The following is a 23,452-nucleotide window of genomic DNA, read 5'->3' as shown; positions in this document are numbered from 1 at the left end:
AATCTTGTCGGTTGCAACACCCAAAAAATAAAGTTAAGGAAGAAGAGGCACACAAGGCATATGCACGACTGTTCATCTTCTCCCTCTCTCATTTACATAATTCGAGAGGGCACGACGATGTCGTTCTCACTGCAACCTAGGGATCATCCATCTCCTCTAAGTTTTCACCTCTTTAAAACCCCCTCAAATTTCTTCTTTTATTTTATTTTGTTTCCATTTTTTTACTTTCTTCCCCAACCTCCTTTGTTTTTAGTTTTGCTTCTTAGCTAAAGTATTCGACATGCTGTGTTCATCATCGGAGCATCACCAGAGAAATCCAACTAATCCACCTTAACCACCGGTGAGTCTTCTATCTTCCCTCTAAGTAAATTTCATTCTAGTTATTTATTTAGTCATAATTCTTTATCTTTTTGTATTTTATCTTCATCGGAAAGATTTGTCAGCCGATGACCTTGGTAAGGTGCTGTGCTTGTCTAGGGAGCTTCATTATGAGAAGTTCGGTCTATTAGTGTCCTTCACAAGCCCCTCGTGGTCTGGTTGCTCCATATGAGTTCTCAACGTTGTTGTCAGCTATGGAGATGATGCCTATAATCACTAGCCACTTCAATTGGCGACCTTATATCCTTGGTGCACTTCCTTCACCTCCTTCTATCTCTTGGAATGTTTCCCAGGCCTTTTCCTCTTGTGTGAGGTGGTGAAGCTTTCTTCCCTATCACAGCAAGTCTTCTTTGGCCAATTTTCTATTACTTTCCCTCTCGGTTCTTCTTTGCGAAGAAGAAGTCTTGAGTGGTGGGCTAATATCCCACTTTATTTTATTTTGGTGGGCCCATAGGTTTTATCTAACTTGTAGTCTTGTCCATAACCACTAAACACTTGTCTATCTTTCCATTTTTTATAACTCCTTATTTAGCAAATAATGCAGTAAGGTAGAATAGTAATTTTGATTACTACGAATTTGTAGGTTATATTATTTTCAAAACCATTGCAGAGGCACTTTAATTAATATATGATGTGATCTGAGTCAGATCGGACCATCTCGTGGACATTTGGCTCATGACTTGAGTCACTTACCTATATAGATAGTTAATTTCAGCACTTAATTTAAGTTATTTTCAACTTATGCTAGTCTAGTTGATTCAATATTGGACTTATTGTGGTTTGGGTAATTGGTTAGCCTCCAATATATATTGTGGAGTGCAACCTAAATTAAGAATATTTTAATGAATAAGCTTTTCTAGTTGGTGCATTCGAACCCAAGGAATGGGTATTCGAATATGTCATTCAAACACTTGCATCACGTTCGTACATATAGAGACACTGTTTTGGCTGTTTGAATGACTCGCAAGGTCGTTCGGGTGCAGCCGACGAGAAAGTTTATATTAGGCATAGTTTCTTCAATTGTTTGGTAGATAGACTAGCCTTTAAATATGTGGAACACAACCTCATTATGGAATTACCGATGAATATTGAGTTAACTTTTCTTCTTCCCCTATTCTGAATCTTCTCCCTCCTCACTCAAACCCTAGCCATGTGCTATCTTGATGCCGGTTACCCTTAGCCTCTATCGACTATTGGACCCTCCCTCCTTCTTGGGATACAGACCACCTTCTCCCCCTTCTTCCTTCATCTGACAGCACCTCGTGCAAACCCTACCTATAACCCACGTCCACTCTATCACCACCTTCATTACCACTACCCGTCATCTTCACTTCCACTGTAACTCTGCCTATTTTCTCCTTAGCTACAATCCAAATCTGTGAAGGGTGGAAATACCAAAGATGTGGATCAGAAAGATATGGAACAAACCCATCTAGTTTCATAATTTTATAGCTACGAGAGAATATTTGATGAATATTTTTCTCCAACTACACAGACTGCTTTTCTGCATCTAAACTTGATCAGACAATAACAAGCGGTATTAGAGCCACTGTTCCTTGAACACCATGCCAACAATAAAATCCATAATATCGAGACTTAATGAAGGCACCTCTATCGAAGGAGAGGCCACAGATGTGGTCAGATCTGAGACGAAATCCAGCTCATCGGTCGGGACTTCTCCCTTGAATTCTTCCGTCAACTTAGATCTGATCAAGATGTTCGCAGAAATGATGGAGATGCAGTGAGCCATGCAAGTGTTGGTGGAAGTGATGACTCAGATCCTCTTGGGCACACCAAGGAACATGATGGCAACTAAGCTCCTTACTTGCACCATCGATGGAACCACCCCTTCGTCAAAAGGCACTACCTCCAACACTTTGTGCTAGACTTGAGGAAGACTATGAGGGCTTCTTGGAACTAACTCTGATTTTTCACCGCAAACGAGCACTGGCTCCATCTCGCCATGAAGATGATGATGAATGAGTAGACTATATCAAACCAACTACCCCTTGATATCATCCTAGGGTTGCTAGAATGAATCCAAGAGAAAGGAGACCCAACAAACATGAAGAAGAAGAAGAAGAAGAAGAAGAAGGTGTCCATGTAATGATCGTTCACCTCAACTTCCCATAATTTAACGAAAGGGATCTACTCGATTAGGTCTATTGAGCGGAACAATTTTTCAAGTATCAGCAAACACCTAATGCACAAAAGATGTTATTGGCATCATTCCACCTCAAAGAGATTGCCATCCCTTGGTACTAAGCGACGAACAGAGCTTAGCCCGACTAGATGCGGGAAGAATCATCGATGCTATTTGCATTCGGTTTGGACCTTTCAGATATGAGGACTTCCAAGCCACCCTCACCAAGATGACCCAAAAGACTACAGTGATGGCGCACCAAAAGGAGTTTGAACATGTGAGTAATAGAGTATGGGGCTAGACAGATTCCCAACTCAAGAGCAAGTTCGTTAGCGACCTTCGGTAGGACAACCAAGGTGAGGTGAAAGCAGTCAGACCAGTTACCCTTCTTGAAGCTTTCTCTACTACCCAAGTGATGGAGAAGCCGAGAGAGCTCTCAAACACATCAAGGAGTAGCTGAACAAAACTGAAGGCAAAGGATGCACACTGATAGCTCGTAGCCGCACCCGTTGTGCCGATTGGCCTATCGTGTACAATGGGTACTCGCCTCCTTCTATAGTCAATTCCAGAGGTTAGGGGCCTCCTAGAGTCCCTATTCAATGACTTATATAAGCCCAAGTGGAAGATAGAAGAGCAAAAGGGTTTTGTTTCTATTGTGATGTAACAACAAGCCAGGACACAAATGTGCTCGACTAATGACAATGGTGAGTGTGTTAGATGACGTGGATGTAGATGATGTTGCTAAACCAGAGAAGGAGATTTTAGATGAAGAGACTACTGTTCAGACTTCTGAAAAGCAGCAAGGAAGTCCAAACCAAAATCTCATTCCATACTTATGCTGGATCTGCCACAATGACTACTCTCTAAGTTGATGGCATCGTTAAAGGCTATGTCGTACGGATACTCATCGACACTAGAAGCCCCATAACTTTGTGGATGAGTGGGTAGTCCAGAGGATGGGCTTGACATCGGAGCCAATCTTAGTCTTCGATGTGATGATTAGAGATGGCACGACCCTTCGATCAAATAGCATGTGTTGACGCGTAAACTTGAAGGTCCAAGAACATGCCTTGGAATTAGATCTTCACCCATTGGCTCTTTGGGGAGTGGATGTTGTGTTAGGTACGTATTGGCGGCTTGGGTCCCATTACATTTGACTTCAAGGATATATGGCTAGAATTCAAGTTTAAAGGGCAACATGTGCGGTGGAATGAGATTCGGCAAAGTACGGGCGCTAATTTCCAATTGATGGTTGGGCTGCCCCAAATTGGGTGTCATGAAGGTTTATTGTAGATGTTTGGGCTGTCAAAACCTCCTTGGGATGAGGGAGACACTTTGGATTTGTCTCGGCCTTCGGTAGCTATACTCGAGACTATGGTGAGCGCGACATTACGGTGAGTTAAGTCGAATTCGTCCCAATAAATCAAAGCTTAAGGTAGCTTGCTATGATGGATCAAGGGTGATTGAGCTCAACTTCAAGGGGATGCAAATGACTCAAGTTAAACCAGTGATGCTGATTTGGACCGATCAGCCCGAACTGAGTTAAGCAAAATTGAAAAAGCAACTCATCCACCCATTACTTTGAGGACAAAGTGAGCGGAATCATGGTGGATTGTTGTGATCCGGGTTAGACTAGACCACCTCGTGGACATTAGGCTCATGGCTTGAGTCACTTATCTAGATAGATAATTAATTTCAACACTTAGTTTAAGTTATTTCCATCTTATGTTAGCCGAGTCGATTTAATATTGGATTTATTGTGGTTTGGGTAATTGGTTAGCCTCTAATATATAATATGGAGTGTAAGCAAAACTAAGGATATTTTGATGAATAAGCTTGTCTAGTCGATGTGTTCAAACGTAAGGAAAGAGCATTCAAATGCCTTATTTGAATGCCTACATCGTGTTCGCACATATAGAGACATTGTTTTGGTCATTCGAATGACCCGTGAGGTCGTTTGAACGCACTCGGCGAGAAAACTTGTATTAGGCCTAGTCTTAATCTGCAAAGGCCATAAATTTTAAAAACCTAGACTAGGAAGATACGGAACGAAACCATCTAGTTTTATAATTTTCTAGCTATGGGAGAATATTTGACGAATATTTTTCTTTGACTACCCAAACTATTTTTGTGCACCTAAACTTGGTCGGGTAACTAAGATCGAGCCATAACAATATAAATGTTAAACTATTGCTTATGAAAATGATCATAACTATTTATGGTTATAGAAATTTGGTATCCTTCACAACTTTTCGTAACTGTACTTAACTAAATTAAATTAATAGAATAATGACCTAATATAGATGTTATATTAAGAGCACCAATGTTTCATAACAATTTAGATTACCATTAGTATAAAATTATTAGTGGACATTTAATATTAGGAATCTAAACTTCCCCAAATTGACTACAATAATGCATAGCCTAAATAGTTAGTCGGGTCTTGGTAGCTATGTTCACTTATGCTCAATTATTTCATCGCTTAGCAGATCCATTACCATATGGTCCTATAGGGAGGATCATGAGACACAGAAGGAGATCAACATTTGAAGAGAGAGCTTATTGTGGTCTGGATAAACTTTCCAAGCAAGTGAATCTTTCTTAATCAAGGGATAATGTAAACTTTAGCATGATGTGGTGAATATTATAATAATACAGATATATTATGGAGTGCATAGTATTCATATGTGGTTACTACATTTTTGATTGTATGATTTATGTATTATAGAATCATTTGTGCTATGATTATGATGAATATGACATGACAATATAGATAAAAGAACTAACATATGTGACACTGGGATATTAGACCTATACTCGATGGCGTAGGGTTAGGGTGTCTTTTGAGCTGTGTGCTCCTTATTCCACTACATGTGATGATGTAGAGATAGGGTTATAGACTTATGATTGGGGTCCTCAATTGGATGGCACTACTCTAATTTTCGTCCCTGATGCATCATGTTCTACCATAAATTGTTTGGTGAAATCAAGTAGAGCTAAAACAGGGGCTAAGACCATCATTTCCTTTAAGTCTTTGAATGCTACCAAGGCTTTGTTCATCCATGTGAATCCATTCTTCCTCAACAATGCTGTAAGAGGGGTAGCGATCTTGCCATAGTTTGCAAAGGACCGACGATAATATCCTGTCAACCGAGAAAATTACGCAACTCGCGGGGGTTCTTTGATTGTGGCCAAGCCACCATGCATGGTACCTTTCTATGTTTCACTGAAACTCTACCTGCTGATCTATATGATATATCCTAGATACTCTACTTGAGTCTCTCCCCATAAACATTTGGACAACTTTACTTTCAAGTCGTTTTTCTCCAACAATTTCAGCACCTCTTTCAACTATTTTAAGTGAACCTACCATGATCAACTAGATACAAGTATGTCATCGAAAAAAACCAAAATGTACCATTGAAATAGTGGCTGAAGATGTCATTCCTGAGGCCTTGGAATGTCAGTGGTGCATTCGCGAGGCCAAATGACATCACCCAAAACTTGTAATGGCTATCATGAGTCTGGAATGCCGTTTTGTGAACATCCGCCAAGTGTACTCGGATTTGGTGGTAACTGGCTCTCAAATCTAACATGCTAAAATAGGCTGCTCTTGCCAACTTATTTAGCAGCTCCTTAATCACCGGTATTGGGTATCGATCCTTAACAGTAATGGCATTGAGCGCTCGGTAGTCGACATAAAATCTTGAAGTGCTAGTTTTCTTCCTCACGAGTAGGACGGGTGAAGAATGCACACTCCTACTCGGTTGGATAACTCCTTGGTCAAGCATCTTCACTACCAGCCTTTATATCTCCTCTTTTTGTACATGTGGGTATATGTAAGGTCAGATTGTTTTCTGGCCCAACTCTCGAAACTATCTCTATGCGATGATCAGTGTCACGCACCGAGGGTAGTCCCTTTAGTTCGTTGAATAGGTCAGCAAAGTCCTATAGTATTTTAGCAATATCATTAGGTATACCTAAACCTTCATTCATCTCCGTCTCCATTGGAACTAGCTGCATCAAATAATAGAGGTCTTTGAGGCCCGGTAGACCCATCATCCACTACAAACTAGCTCAATACAAGGGCCGAGTGACATCCAATTGCGCCCTACGCCCATTGGACCTGAATGTAAGCCATAAGTCACCGAAATCAAAGCTATTATGTTTTGAGGATGATGTCTGCTCATCTCAAGGCTATATGGTACAAATCTAATGTGAATTAGTGCCCTAGCATCCATAATTGCACTCCGATGCTAACACCTTCTGCCTTAAGCTTCGTTCCATCCCTAATAGCAATGTCAAAGCCCTCACTAGGGTTGGTTACTAAGCCTAACTTCTAAATTATATGCTCATATAGGAAGTTGTGCGTACTCCCCGTGTTAATGAGGATCCACACAGCGGTCTTCCTGATGAGACCGTCTACTCAAAGCGTCTGTCTTAGTAGCATCGGAATAGGCATATAGTCATATCTCTGTCTTCATCTCTTTGACTTCTAACTCCTCGGCCTCTTGATGATGCACAACATCTATGGTATCATACTCGAGAACATCCTCGAACAATTCATCTTCAGCACCATCGAGCCCGTCTATCAACATAATGGTACCCGTCATTTTTGCACATCGATGACTAGGTGTGAACTTCTCGTTACATCTAAAATATAAACCTTTGGCCCTTTGCTCCTCCACTTGAGTAGGTGTGGGAGCATTGTATTTTTGAAAAACCTAGTTTAAAGGGGACCGTAGTTGTCGCAATCGCTCATTGGTCTGAACCTCAAGTGCCCAGGGGTCCTACCAGTAGTCCTCACATCATTGGACACTTGAAGCATTTCCATTGGTACAATTGGGGCCATTGCGGCTTGATTTACCATCGTCGGGTATTTGTGATGGCCGAGCCCCCAATCTACCATCTCTACTAGTCTAGTTAGGCCTTGAGATGGTCCTCAACTCCGTATGCTTCTCCATCAAGAGAGATGCTTGCTTCAAATTGATAGGACACAGTGCTCTCAACTCGTATATCTCGCCGCAATCCTAAGATGAATGTGGACTTAAGTTGCAAATCTATCCATGGAGGCACGCATTGTCTACTAATTCTTTCTTACTCATCCTTGTAGGCATCATCCATTGTTTTCTAGATGGTTTTGGTCAGCAATGCATGGTAGTCCTCATAGTAAAAAGTGCCAAAATGTCAGTAGATTTCTTTGTTGAAATCTTTCCAAGTATTGATCTTGTGTGATGCATTTGCCGTTCGAAACTAGTGGAGGGCTGTTTCGTCAAGGTGTATGGATGCAAGTAGAACCTTTTGATAATTAGGAGTACCTTGCCATGCGAAGTATTACTTGTCCTTGTCGGCCCACTTCGTCAGGTCGCTGTTTTTCAACCTTGGAAAGTCTACTCGCGTGGATCGCCCTCGAATCACATTTTCACGATTTGGGTCCAAACCCAAACCACCTCTAATAGCATGTTGTTCATACCTCTGATGAGGTCTTCTTCAATCTAGATTGGTGGGGAAGTAGTCGTCTTGATCCAAATCAGCCCACTCATCTAGATTGGCTATCAGTTGGCGTCCGATTGGTGGCGGTCGATGCATAGGATCTATTATCGCAGATCTAGGGGCACCACATATTCAGGTCCATGCTTCAAAGGTGTGGGCAATATAGGTTAACTTCTTGATGGTGTTTTGCCCTAGCTGTAGTAGTTTGGCGGTTGGTAGTTTCCAGTGTCAATCTCTTCATGCTTTCTATCTTCTCACTTATCCTCCTCAATACAGTGGTATTCTTTGTACATAATGATGGTGATGAGGGCTTGAATGAGGAGGGCCAGCATTGTTCACGATTAGAAGACCGGAAGGAATTGCTGGTGAAGCTTTCTTTGGGCTTTGATCATCTGTGAGTGGAGGAGTGGATGCACGGGCCTTGGTTGCGACCATGATTTGCTTCCCTCCCGATCTCTTCTTCTCTCCTCCTAGCAGCCATGGATCTTGTGTTTGCCATGTGTGAAAGCGTGCCAATGAATGCTGGCTTTGATACCAATTTGATACGAATCGATTTGGGTCCAAATCATCAAAATGTCAAATCTTGAGTTTATGGTGTATCTATTAGAGTAGCTCATCAAATATGATTTTAGTTGGCAAAATTGGGCATGTGAGTAGGCTAGATCAATGATAAAAATAAGAGGAACACATTGTTGGTGGTGGTTTGGCCAAAGGACGTTGTTTGATAATTGATAACCCTAGGTAAATATTACGCAGTAGTTTAGGGCAAAATTGCAAATATAGGTTAATGGATGTTATGGGATACTTGTGGGTGTTGTTGAGGGAGAAAAGATGAAGATGGAGAAGTGGGTTGACCTCAAAGATTGAGAACAATCGGACATAGAGATCTAAGAAAAGAGATGAAAGAATTGAGGGAGAAAGAGTCTTTAGAGGGTTGGAAGAAGATAAAGCATGGGGAGATAGACTTAAATCAAATGCTTAATTAAAAGGGGTTGCCTAGACACATTTATATACTAACCCATATCATAAAGACCCTAAAGAGACCAAATACAAATAAAACTCATCCAACAATAGGAAACAAACTTGGCGTTAGGTTTGCTCTTCGTTCTACAGCAGATAGAGTCTAAACTTGGATCAACTTTGAATATAAAAGTTATAGATCATGATATTGTCGATCTTATCCAAGTGGTTTCTAATTTTGAATTTTATATTAATATCTGATGAATATTCTCTTAGAAACTACGTAGATATGAATTCAGCTAACTAAATAATTTCTAAACTACTAGGCCTCTCATTAAACTATAAATATAGATAAGATAAATAGATTCAACCTATTGAGCTCAATATCTCTAAGATGTGACTAGAGCTAACCGAAATTTTATCATCTTACTCTTACTCCTAAGATGGACTAAGGCTAAAATATAATTCTCAATTATACAATGGATGATTAAATAAAGGAACCTAACCCCAGCATCTGTTCCCACTTCGGAGGTGTCATGTTCAACAACAGACTCTCTTAAAAATCCGACGATGCTAAAACTAGGGCTGAAATCATAGCAAACTTTAATTCTTTAAAGGCCGTCGTTGCCTTGTCACTCCACACAAAGGAATCCTTCCTCAAAAGGATAGTAAGAGTTGTTGCAATCTTGCCATATCCAATAATAAATTGACGATAGTAGTTAGTCAACCCAAGAAACCAACGTAGCTCACGCACCATCCTCCGAATCGGCCAATCGGTCATGCTCATCACCTTGCTTGGATCGGCCGCTACGCCTTCTACTAAAATGACATGCCTCAAAAATTCCATCTCTCTCTCACACTACAAACATATAAACATCTTGACTTTCAAGGAATTTACTTCAAGCAATTTTAGCACTTCATGTATATGTTTCAAATGATCTTCAAAACTTCTACTATATACCAAAATATCATAAAAAAATACCAGCACGTATCGACGCAAGAGTGGCTTAAATATGTTGTTCATTAGGCTTCAAAATATTGCTGGAGTGTTGGTCAATCCTAAGGGCATGACTTGAAACTCATAATGACCATCATGATTTCGAAAAACAGTCTTGTGCATGTCGTCGAGGTGAACTCAGATTTGATGATATTTAGCTCTAAGGTCCAATTTTCTAAACTAAGAAACCCTAGCCAACTCATTCAACAACTCTTCTATCACCGATATTGGGTACCAGTCTTTATCGGTTATGGCGTTGAGTGCATGGTAGTCAACACAAAAATGCCACAAACCATCCTTCTTGCGAACCAGCAAAACCGGTTTCTTTGTCCAAGTATCTCAGCTACCAAATTTATTATCTCTTCCTTTTGGACGTGAGGATATTGATATGGAGACACATTAGCTGGCTTAGCCTCCGATACAATAGCTATCTTATAATATGAATTTTTGCATGATGCAGTCCTTGTGGCTCTTCAAACAACAAAGAAAATTTAGATAATAATTGCAACAATTCTTGAGGTTTACCTAAGCTTAAGGGAGGCTTAATTACTGCTGCGAACATCTAAAAAAGATAGGCCAATTCCCTTAGCCCCGGTAGCCATGCCATGGGTTGCAAGGTAGCGCTAGATTGCATTTTCACCTCGTTTAAGCGCACCACCTTGCTATTTCGTCGAAATGTTATCCACATGTCACGAAAGTTGAACGCCACTGGTCTTAGGCTTTGTAACTACTGAGTACCTAGGACAAGATCAGCATCTCGCAAAGCAAAATGATACAAATCAATAATCAATTCATGTCCTTGGACCCAAATTTCCACTTGGCGACAAATTGTCAACTCTCAACTTTGTTCTGTCGCTAATTGCTATATCAAATGCATTGGTTGGTTCAACTTCCAACCCAATCCTTTTCGGCAAGTGCTCATCTATGAAGTTATGCGTGCTTCCTGAATTAATAAAGATGTGCACATAATGTTTTTTGACCAATTTGTCTACCCGAAGAGTCTTCAGTGCAACAATCCTAGAGTAGGCATGCATTGAGATTTCAGCTTGCACATCCTTCTCTTTGAGCATCTCTAAGACCTCCTCAAGAGGCTCTTTAGCAATCTCTTCCTCAGCCAATTCCTCTTCTAGATCATCTTGCTTATCAATCAACATGATGCTCCCTATCGCTTTCGCACACCGATGACTGGGTGCAAAACGTTTGTAGCAGCAGAAGCATAGGTCTTTTGCCCTTCACTCCTCCACCTGGGTAGGTGTGAGAGTTTGGACAGGGGCTCTATGGTTCCCTTTCACGTCAGCTTAGGATCAGAGTGGAGCTCTTGACCCTGAATTTCTAGCAGCTGTTCTAGGAGTTGCTGCTATAGTGCCAACCATCTCAGCTAGCCGGTAGGGCTGCCGTGATTCTCTTTATAATAGAATGCCCCATGATTTTTTCTTTTGGAAGGGTTCTCCGCATAGATTTAGTGTCCTAGCTCATTTTGGTGTTTGATTTTGTTAAATTACATTTCTTTCTTAATTAGCAATATTATTATAGCTTATTTGTATGATAGATCTCTTGGATGAAAAATAAAGCTCCTTTCCGGCAGAAGGAGGTCAGGGGTTAGATTCTTAGAGAAGGGGATGGAGTTAAACTATTAAAAACTTTGTTCTGAAGTAGATAATAAGAAAGCCATCCCATTTATGATGCCGGGTCTTTTGGGAATAGGATGCTTGAAGTTTGAGTAGTATCTCTTCAGGAATTTATCGTGCTTCACCATTTGAATTTTGGAGTACAAGTAATAGATTTTCTTTTCGGAAATAGGTCATGGAGAACTTATTTGATCGAGCTTTTATACTACTTAGGATCAAAAGCATGAATACTAAAGGATCATGATTTTTCATTCAAAGTACAATCTTGCTGCTAATGTTTTGCTCTAATAGAGTTGGGATCAGAGGACTTGGATCCATATTTTCCATTGCTCTCTCTTGTACAGAGAATTGCTCAGTCTTACCTTTCAACTAGTGGGTTTTTATGTCAGATGGGGAAGGGAATAGGAGGGCGTGAGCACATAGAAATCATCTCCCCCACCAAAGCAAAGGCAAAATGGGAACTCCATTATTCATGATTAAAAAGATGAGGATTGATTTTTAATTCTAGGTTGGTGGGGCTATAATGGTAATTTTCAGTGTCTGTCAAAACAAATTTGTTTTGGAGGTTTAACTGTCGCGTTCTTTTTCTTCGTGAGGTGTGTGAATACTACTAGGCCCTGAACAGGCGTAAAAGTTAAAAAATAATTTCTACATTTCCCGTAATGCATTTAAGAGCTTTTTTGTAACTATCGTTGCTATAAAATATATAAAGTTTACTTCGAGTAAATCCCAGATGGATTTCACCACCCTTTCCTTTGTGGGCCAAACTTTCAGTTGTCAACTGCCGACACCCTGTCCCCCACCTTTCCTGCCTTGTATGGCATGAGCAAACTTCAGTTCTCAAGCTTTCACTCCCTCTTTTAGGACGTCTAATAAGGCATATTTTAGCATAAGTATTTAAACTTTTATTATTAAAAGAATAGAGCTAATATGAATATAAGCTATTCTAATATTTAGTTTAATATTAGTATAAAAAATAATTATTATATTTGATGTAATATATAATTGATATTAAAATATTAGAGGATAGTAAATTTGTATTGAAAATTAGTGATGTTTCGTACCAAATGACAAAAATATTTTTAACCAAATGTAAAGTAGTAGTAATAATATATATTGTTCTAAAATTTTATAATATTTATTAGAAAAATTTGCATATAACACTCTGTCTTTTAATAAAATTATGGTTTACATTTTATATTTTCATTTTCATTATTTACAAATTGAACCCTATAATTTAGCGAATATGTGCAAAAAATATCCTACCATTAAATCAGTTAGTTAAACCTAACCAAATCTCTGAGTTAAATTAACTGAACTAAAAAAATTACAAAAATACCCTCAACCAAGTCATACTAAGGGCATTTTCATAATTTTAAAAATAAAATATCTCTACTTAATAGAATATTCTGACGGTATTAGTTCAAATCTAACCTAGGATGTTTTCTGCACATATTTGCTAAATCAAAGGGCTCAATTTGTAAATAGTGAAAATATAGGGCGTAAACTATAATTACGTTATAAGGTAGGGTGTTATATACAAATTTCTCTACTTTTTATTATAAATGTAAACTCAAAATGCTTCATATATCTGCATTAGGATAAATGCGGACTCACAAATGTATGATAGTTGCAGAAATATATACATGTATTGCATAATAGGGGAGACATATAACCACATAATACATAACAGACATATAGCTATTTAGTGCATGAGAACAGTTGTATAATCATATAATGCATCATAATGCAAAAATATAATCATGTAATGCATGAATATACGAATATATAGTTATGTAGTGCATGATAACAGTGCACAATAGTGTGTGGCTATGCATTATGTGACAATATGAGATGTGGTAGTACATGACAGTGCGAGGTAGTGCGCACTTGTTATTTGTACGACATTGCAGTATGAATATCATAATATATTTATATGGCATAACTGTATTTTGAGGAAAAAGAGAGGAGAGAGAGAAGGAATCTCAAATTTAGTTATTATGTATAATAAAGTGATGTCTAATTTACGAGAAATATAATAAATATGGGTTATTATTAAAAAATAATTTAAAAGTTGTATATAAAATAAGATGACAAAGAATAATGAATTAATATATGAAAATAAACTAAGTTTTATTTAGTTACTACAACACAACGTAATAATAAAACTTATTATAAATTAATAAAGCTATTTCCTAACGGGTCTTAATCTTATATGCTATCGCTCACTTTTAAGAAGAGCATACTATCTCGCTCCCTTTAAGAAAAGCGCAATTTGCGCTTAAATTAATATCGTACTACCCACGTTCTCAGCGCCGATAAAGACGAGTGCGGCTCCTCTTTTCCATGGAAAGCCAACCCTTCCCTCGATCGGCTCAATGCTGACTACGTTAGCCTCCCCTCTGTCTTACACGCAACTCGTTTCTCGCCTATATATACGTACTTTGTGTACTTTGTTCGCAAAGGCATGAGGCCATGAGCTATCCGAGCTTTTCTTAAGCTCGATAAGATATAAACAAATACTAGCGAAAGAGATTATTACTACTATGCACAGATAGAAATCACTTTCGTCTTTATCATGGCAGAGGCCCGGATGTACTCGATTTCTTGTCAGAAGAAGAGCGGAAAGGGGTTCACCCGGCGATGCGCAAACTTGGTGAAGGAGCACCGGGCCAGGATCTACATCCTGCGCCGCTGCGCCACAATGCTCCTCTGCTGGTATATTCATGGAGATGAATAATTAAAGATGGAAGTTAGAAGATGCCAGTCTTTAAAATTCAGCTGCAATTATATTAATTTTACTTGCTTTGGTTGGTCTTCCAGTAGAGCGTGGATACCAGTGGAACTTTTTCGGCTGCACTGTGGCCTTGTCTTCCATTAAGTCTTTCTAGTCCATCTCGTCTCTATTCCCTTCGTCTTTATTACTCGGTTCGCACAAGATTGGCTGGGCTTCTTATAAGACTAATGGTACATACTGTTGTTAAATTCTTCTTCTTTTACTACTCTGTGTTTTTGACCATGCTTTACTATACTAACACAAAGATTACTGCTCTATGTGCCTTGGTCTAATTTATATTGGATATGCTCTAATTTATAATTGACGATGGGCATAGTGCTCTAGTTATGTTTATGTGGCATTGAAACCTTTCTTTTTATTGAATATCTTGTCAAAAAAATGCATTAGTTATTTGATAAATTTTAGGGTTAAATATATATTTTACAACTTTTCCTCCTACACTTTAAAAAATCTTATATCAGTCTTTATACTTAAAATGATTAGTTTTTCTATCAAATTTAATTAAGCCTATGACTATTTTAATCATTTAGTAGCATTATCTCAAAACTTGCATATATCTTATCTATAAACATGATAATATATTTCGATCATTTTCTTGCATTCAGTTAAATTTAATAGAAAAACAGTAACACTTTAATTAAAGTATAGGGATTGGTTTAAAACTTTTTAAAGTATATATGAGTAAAATAATTTTAGGCATAAGTCATTTTGGAAAGTCAACTTATTTCTAACTTAAAAATAGGAAGGCAAGTAGGTATTAGCATCACACTTCCCTAAATGTAATATATAGAGAAACATCACCTTACAACTAATATGGTGATCGACACCGGAAGACTTTAATTTAGACATAGCTGCCAAATAAACACCCCCACCCACTTCTTCTAGTCGAAGACGACTAAATTCTATCTCTACTCACAAATTATCAACAAAACATAAGCAAAACAAATTAAAGATTCCTTTTCAAAGAAAATATTGGTTTTTTATCATTCATGAGCCCGAAGGCTAGATAGGGGCTGGATAAAGGGTCAATCCTCCCTAGATACAGAGATACTTAGGCCCCACTAAGCTTTTTAGCTGGTCTAATCTAGGCTTCAAGCCATATGTGTAGTCGAACAATTACTTCGACTCAAATGCCGTTGAGACCTGCTCCAAGCCGTCGTGCTACTGAGCTATTCCTCCAAGCTAAGTTCAAAAAACATATTGTTACTTACTCAAATAAACTATTTCGCTGATTGGTAAATTTATAAACTTCACCTAGTTCACGAGGCATGCCACATAAGAAATTAGGGTATATTTTTTTGGATATTAATGAGATATTTAGTTTTATATCTTATATTTTAGGATTCAGATTGAATCAAATTAATATGTTTCTAATTATTTGGTATTTTTAAGTAAGGAAAGAGATTAGAATCCAATACCATTACGACTTGTATTTTTTATTTATAAAAAAGAGAAAGACTTGGAAAAAAAATATGATGTAATGCATTTTTCAATCATATACCTATCAATGTATATTCATGCTACAGATTATCTCTATACAAAATATGAAGAAAAGATACATATATATATAGATATATGATATATCTTAATTTGAAAAAATAGTCTAGGAGATAAGACTAATCATTGCATGATCATAGAATACACAAACATATATTTTGCATGTCAGTCAACCAAATTTTAACTAATCGACAATGGGGTCTCAAATAAAGGGTTTGAGATCTTTAAATATTTAAATAGTATAAAATTAATATGCTATTATTACAAATTTTATTTATTTCTTAAGATTCCTATTTTGCTAATTATAGAGGAATCATATAATGAATTTTCTCTATTTTTATATAAAACATACAATGGCTAAATATATATAATTATAAATAAAAATATAAGTATATATAAAATATAGTTATAATTATTTTGTGATTCCTACTCTTACTTGACTAATAAGGAACTACATACAAAATAGTATTAACTTAATAAAATAAAATAATAAATAAATAAGCCTACAATTATTTTTTATACATAATATATATATATATATATATGAATATTATTATATATATACATATAAATCTAATTATAGTTTATAATCTATGTATTAATAATACGACTCGGTCAGATTGAATCTATTCACGGCACAATGGATTCATTGGGATGAGTCTATTTATCTAGTTTGGAAGAAATAAATTTGCTTGAGAAAATAAGGCCTTTTTATTTTTTATTGGGGGGGGGTGCGGGCGTTCGAATGTGCCCGTTCAAACACCTGCACACGTTCATAAAGATAGAAAATAGAATATTGTGCGAACACGCTGTGGTGATAATGCTTGGTTTTTTAAGGATTTGTTTTGGTTGTTAGGGTCAAAAGGGTGAGCCTCTATAAATACGTGGAAGAAACCTTAATTGAAATTTATCTAATAATTGCATCGGCATTGTTGCCTCCATCTCCCTTCTTCTTGCTCTAGCCGTCGGGGCCCTCTCCCATGTCATTCCTTTCACTACCTAAGTCCTTGGACGACCTCTTTTGACTCCTAATCCCTCTCTTCTATAGTAACTTCTCCCTTTCACTCTAAAAAAGGAGTTTTCCTAGCACCTATTTAGTCGTTGAAGGGCTAACAAGCTAGTGATTATCTGACCTTTAGTCACTGTTTCCTCTATATCTTGAGAGCTAGCAATCCAAACTCTAAGATCTTAGATTCGTTCGAAAGCTCTCCCCCAGGGCTACCTCGTATCAAAATTTCAGTAAGATCTAATAGCTAGATCCTTCAGAATATCCTTTGAAAGTTAAATCCTTAAATTTGTCCAGAACCACTACAAATTGGATCAAGTCGGTTTGTAACAATTGGTATCAGAGTTAACAATCCTTGGACCGTGATGGCTACAACAAGATCGAAGGTAGCAAAGCAAATGATGCGATCATCTCAAACATCAGAGAAAGGCATGGAGACGGACCACACGACTTTGTCAAGATCGCCATCTCCACCAAGCTCGCGAGGTCAGACAGAAGGCCCTCTTGATCTCTTGCAAAAACTGGCGCTCATGGAATAAATGATGTTGGAGATCAAGGCGACCCTTATGCACATGAACCAAAATTGTCTAGGGTGTACACCTGATCATACCAACCACCGGGAAGGTAATCAAGGCCGCACCCTGCCTAGAAATAACAAGAAAGAACTAGCCAGGGCTACCACTTTTGTGGCTCCACCACCGGTTGCTGTCCAACCAAATCGTCGACCTCCTTCTCATGATCAACACCCTCGACCAGAAGAATGCTTGTTGCAGTAAGTTTAATTAAGTCATGTAAGCCACTAAGGTAAGTTCTAGTTCGAGTTGTATAAGCCTTTAGAGCTAGTCTGAGTATGACTCATTGTACCTCACCTCTATATATAGAGGGCTAAGTTTCTTTATTTATTAATCCAAGCATTGAGAATTAATTGATTTTAATTATTTTTTTATTACTGCATTTACTCTTTTATTGTAGCCGTCAGATCGTCTTTATTTTTCTAGGAGTAGATCTAAGTTAGAAACCTTAGTTCTACCTCCAACCCATAGCCACCATCACCTCCAGCAGCCACCCTATCGTATGGCTGTCTACTACCACCTTTGGCCATCCACTACCACCTTTGGCCGTCCGCCACCATCCGACGACTGCTGCAACGTCAAATATTTACTATTCTACCTTGTTCTGACCTTACTGCACTATTTTAGTTTTATCTTTCCATCTAGATATCCGATTGACGTAAAATGAAAGCCATTAGAACCCTGTCTCGTGAAGCTACTATCACCTAAATTTTCATAAGCATTCTACGAACGGTCGTTCTAGATCTGGTTCATAACATTGGTATCAGAGTCGACGTTCCTTAGACAATGGTGAACACATGATCCAAAGCAAACCCAGAGAGATCGTAGCCATGGAGGACCAAAAAATTGTCTCCATCTCTATCGGTAATGAGCCACCGGCATGGGCAAAGGCATTGGTAGAGTCCACGAACTCGTTGCGAGAATCATTAAAGAGAGCCATGGAAAGCTTCGAGAGAATCGAGAAGGCAATCTAAGCATTGACGGTCGTTCTCCTAGCCTAGCATGATCACCTCGCACCACTAGCGCCACCGACCATCGTGGAACATGCACCACCTCCACCTTCAAGTACTAATAATGGTGAAATGGTGAAGACCATCCAAACTGTGGCAACCATCCATTCTCTAGTTGCGGTGGAGCACCTTCCATTATAGCAACACTAGAGTAGCCCCCAGCAACGGACGTGATGTCGCCTTCCTCACCCGTGGTGGAAGCTGGGGCCAAAAACTCTAACTTTCCGTCGGTGATTATCCAAGCACTTTTGGTCCAAGCCACCATTGTCAGCACCTTCCTTGGACCAGCTACACCCGAGCCATGGCTTAAACCTCATGTGCTAAGATCATGGCTCGAACCATTGTGGCTAAGATTTGGCCCGACTCCCCCGAGGCTAGGGTAGGCTATGACTTGAATAAGTGGGTCTAAGAGTAGAACCTATCATGGCGCCCCCTCCTCATGGTAGACAAGGTCCACACGAAAATCGAGGACATGTAATTCAAGAGTATCAGAGGGTATGGAAACCACCATGGATACCTTAAGGACAAAGTGTTGAAAGTGTGGTGGATTGATGCGAATTGGGTCAGATCGGATGACATCAAGGGGAGATTAGGCTCAATAGATTAAGTCTAGTTATCTTATCTTCTTATTTGATTTAATTAGAGTCTTGTTAGGTCAGAATTTATTAGTTAACTAATTCAACTATGTGCAGTTTTGGAAAAATATTCAAAGGATATTTCACAGACGACCAAATATTACGGAACCACTTAGAGAAGATCGAAGACATCTTGATCAACAACTTCCATATTCAAGGTTTCTCCAAATTCAGAATCTATTTATGGCAGAATAAAGAATCAATCCGAGAAGGATAAGGAAGGTTGATTTAGCTAAGTCATGTTTATCTCTTATGTAAATCCTTAAGGCAAGTCTAATTAAGTCATGTAAGCACTAAGGCAAGTTCAATTAAGTCGTGTAAGCCACTAAGGCAAGTTCTAGTTCGAGTCGTATAAGCCTTTAGGGTTAGTCTAATACAAGTCTTGGTTTGAGTCATATAAGTCTTTATGGCTAGTCTGAGTAGGACTCATTGTACCCTACCTCTATATATAGAGTGCTGGGCTTCTTTGTTTATTAATCCAAGCATTGAGAATTAATTTAACTTAGTTATTTTCTTATTACCGCATTTACCATTTTATTGTAGCCGTTAGATCATTTTTATTTTTCTAGGAGTAGATCTAAGTTAGAAACCCTAATTCTGCCTTAAAATTATAGCCACCATCACCTCCAGCAGCCACCCTATCCTACAGTCGTCCACCACCACCCTTAACCATTTGCCACCCTCCGACGACCCCCGCAATGTCGGATATCTACTATTCTACCCTATTCTGACCTTGCTGCATTGTTTTAGTTATATCTTTCCATCCAGACATTCGATTGATGTGAAACGAAAGCAATTGGAATCCTATCTCGTGAGGCTACTACTACCTAAAATTTTCATAATCATACTAAGGACAGATCATTCTCTAGATTTGGTTTGTAACAAGGACAAGGTGGTCGAAATTCTGGTGGAATGATTGACTCGATCGAATTGGATCCATTCGCGGCACACATTGGGTTCATTGGGATGAGTATATTTATTTAGTTTGAAAGAAATAAAGTTGCTTGAGAAAATAAGGCCTTTTGTCGTGTGGGCCGGGGGGTCGAACTTAAAGCACCTGTTCGAACGCCTCCATGCTCACAAAGATAGAAAATGGAATTTGCGCATTCGGAACGCACCTAGGATCTCCCCTTTTGGGCTAAGGCTCAATCTCTTCTGATTCTCAGATCTGGACTAGATCTGGCATGGAACTTTGAAATAAGATCCCAAAATATACCGTCCTCGGATCGACGTGAAATTTTGATATGTTGTAGCCCCAGAAAAGATCTTTCCAACGAATCTAGTTTCTGACGAATCGGATGTAGGGATCTCGAGATATCGTCCGATTAGTGGACGATGGTCAGGGTGGTCTATTTTGGATCCATGGATAGAGGCACGAGATCCTAGGTAATGGTGGTTGGTGGTGGACTGGTGTTAATGGGGTGGCACCGATGAAAAGTGGTGGTGGAGAGGTTATGGTTGATGGAAGGGTTATGGCAAATGTTGGATAGATTGGAAGAAGGGGGAGGAGAGGGCCACCCCTAAGGGACTAGGGTGATTGGCCAGGTCGAGGGAGGTTAGAAGTGGCGTCGCCGGGGATTGAGAGAACGGGAGCGAAGAAGACGAAGGATGCAAGACAAAACTCAATTCTCAATAATCAATAATGACTTTGGTTGCCATTCACATCCTTTTAAAGGCTAACCAACAACTCAAATTAACTCTAACAATACAATTTTCGCCGACCGCATTTGAATGCACCCGACCGCATTTGAACGCACCGAGTTCGCTCCTTTGGATTTGCGAACACGATGCAGGCGTTCGAACGCGAGATCGAACGCGCCTGTCGGTATTTACGTATGCGATGTAGGCGTTCACAGTGCGTTCGAACGCACAGTGCGTTCGAACGCACAGTGCACTCTCTTCACCCACGTTCACAACCCCGTTCACAAACCGCGTTCGAACTCACTCCACCCGCGTTCAAACGCGACTTACAGAAAACTTATTTTAATGGAAATTAAATACTGAAACATGAAATAAAAACACTCCTAAAGTGAATCCATGCTCGAGACGACGTCGGTGAAGTCCGAATCGTATTAGCCCGACCGTGTTCGAACGCGCATTTTGCGTTTTCTATTTTTGCGAATTTGATGCAAGCATTCGGAAAGCTATTCAAATGCGCCCCCAACCGTGTTCGAATGCGTCCTACAAAAATTTAATTTTAATAAAAATAATTAACTAATGCAATAAAAAAAGACTTTAAGTGTATCAACCACCTCCTGATCTTTGGTCATTCTTTCCTTCATAACTTTTGATCTACTAATCCGATCGATGAGATTCTAGTTGCGTTTGATTGCTACCTTCTAGAAGAACAATATTTACATATCTCAGATCATTCCAATGGTTGGATCAATTTCCATTGGCTTTACAAGTTCTATATTGAGTTTTGTCTAGATTAACGAATCAAATAGACGATCATCATCCTTGAGAGCGACCGTAATAAGTTGGTAATAGAGCTAGTCTTCCTTGGCACGCATTCACAATGACGCCAACCACTAGATCCATGGTGGTGCAAAAAAGAGAAGAAGAAGGGGAGATATTCATGCACGCGGGAAAGAGGAACTCTACAACTCCACGCACGGGCACTCAAGGGCAAGAGGACCACGCACACAACGTTGCATTCTCCACCCTCCTTTACGTATCCAAACATAGAGATGCTATTAAGGTCCATTGAAGCTTTGGGACAAACCTTCTCCACCATCCTTGCCCAAACCATCAGAACATCGAGTCAAATCACACAACAGAATGCTAGTTTGTTGCAGGCAATTTGAGAAGAGCCAAGCTGAGAACATGAGGCACCTAGATCTTTAATGCTAGAACCCCCTATGATGGTTCCACTAGTGAACCAAGGATATGGAGACTATGCCCAAACTAAGGAAAGGTGAGCCTCGTCGACCAGCGCGGTTTGTAGACAAAGAAGATGATGATCCTTAGATTGAGAGGGATGAAGAAGAAGAGTGTCTAGCCTATGCACATCACCATGGTCACATATTTAACTCAAGTCCACATTCATCACCAGTTTGTGGGAAGACATTCAAGCCAACGTACAAGTGCTATGATCTACAAATCTAGGGCAAGCCATAGAGGATGTTCTACTCATGGAGGACAAATGTTGAGCACTTAGAGGGCACTTGAGGCAACCATGGAGTAGCAAGCTACAACCAATGTCGATGCATGCACTTGATGGCTTGGATTACTTGCATGCAGCTGGACAATAGCCACCCCTTCATATTTCTAATGATGTGAAAATAGCCCCTAGGACCCCTATGCAAACTCTAACACCTACCCAAGTGGAGGAGTGAAGAGCCAAGGGGTTGTACTTTTGGTGTGACGAGAAGTTCACCCTAGGACATCGTTGTGCATGGTCGACCGGTACGGTGATGTTGATTAATGGAGAGATCGAGGAGGAGCTGAAGGGATTACCACTAGAGCATGAAGAAGGAGGTTTCAGTGGAGTGGCTTGGATGGATCACCGACAAGATGACATGGGAGATGAAGGATGACATGATGGATCATTTTCCTCACTTTGCACCTTGAGGACAAGGTGAGGGAATCATAGTGGGTTGTTGCGGTTCTAGATTAATACAGATTGGACATGACTAAACCGCTTCGAATTGTATCATTTTTTTGTGTTAAAAAAATAAGATGACTTCTAGTGGGCACATTCTAGCGTGATTGAAGTGCTTTCGAACGCGGTGTTCGAACATCTAAATCGCATTCGTATATCTAAAGTCCTATTTTTGGCTGTTCGAACGTGGTCAAGGGGCATTCAAACGCACGTCAGATAAGTTATTTTGTATTAGGATTTGTTTAGGTTTTTAGATGATTGGCTAGCCTCCAACTATTTGAAAAATTAGCCTCTTTAGAATTATTAATTATTGGAACTTGTTTTGCATCTAGGCTTAAGCCAACTTCTTTCTTCTCCTTCCTCCTCCTTCCTCCCTCCTCCCTCTCGGTATCCAACCTAAGCTCTCATCTATGGCCATGGTTAATCCTCAGTCGCTTCTCCCTCCTCACTCTAGCAACTAGCCATACCTGGAAGATCGCTTCTCCTATCTCATCTTGTTCAAGGCACTAATCCATCCACCATAGCCATCATCATCTCTCATAACCCTAAGCACATAATCTACGTCTCTCCCACCACCTCCTGACTTTTGGTCATTATTTTCTTTATAACTTTCGATCTAATTTTGTGATCGATGAGATTCTAATTGCGTTGATTTTCTAACTTCTAGAGGAACAACATTTTTGTATCTCAAATCGTTCGAACGATTGGATCAATCCCTATTGCTTTTGCAAG

General features: G+C 39.3%; 1 protein-coding gene across 1 annotated transcript; it reads left to right on the top strand.

Annotated features, from left to right (window-relative positions):
- Window positions 1–14,598, top strand: LOC140779461 (small polypeptide DEVIL 19-like). The gene is made up of 2 exons (XM_073124530.1): window positions 1–340; window positions 14,185–14,598. Exon 2 carries the CDS (start codon window positions 14,193–14,195, stop codon window positions 14,337–14,339), a length of 147 nt encoding a protein of 48 aa, XP_072980631.1. The 5' UTR covers window positions 1–340; window positions 14,185–14,192; the 3' UTR covers window positions 14,340–14,598.
- Window positions 14,599–23,452: the final 8,854 nt, after the last annotated feature.

The sequence above is a fragment of the Typha angustifolia genome, chromosome 15 (assembly GCF_048772165.1).
Source record: "Typha angustifolia cultivar Huaian chromosome 15, ASM4877216v1, whole genome shotgun sequence".
NCBI classification, from domain to species: Eukaryota; Viridiplantae; Streptophyta; class Magnoliopsida; order Poales; family Typhaceae; genus Typha; species Typha angustifolia.
This window is presented reverse-complemented; position numbering and strand designations above follow the sequence as displayed.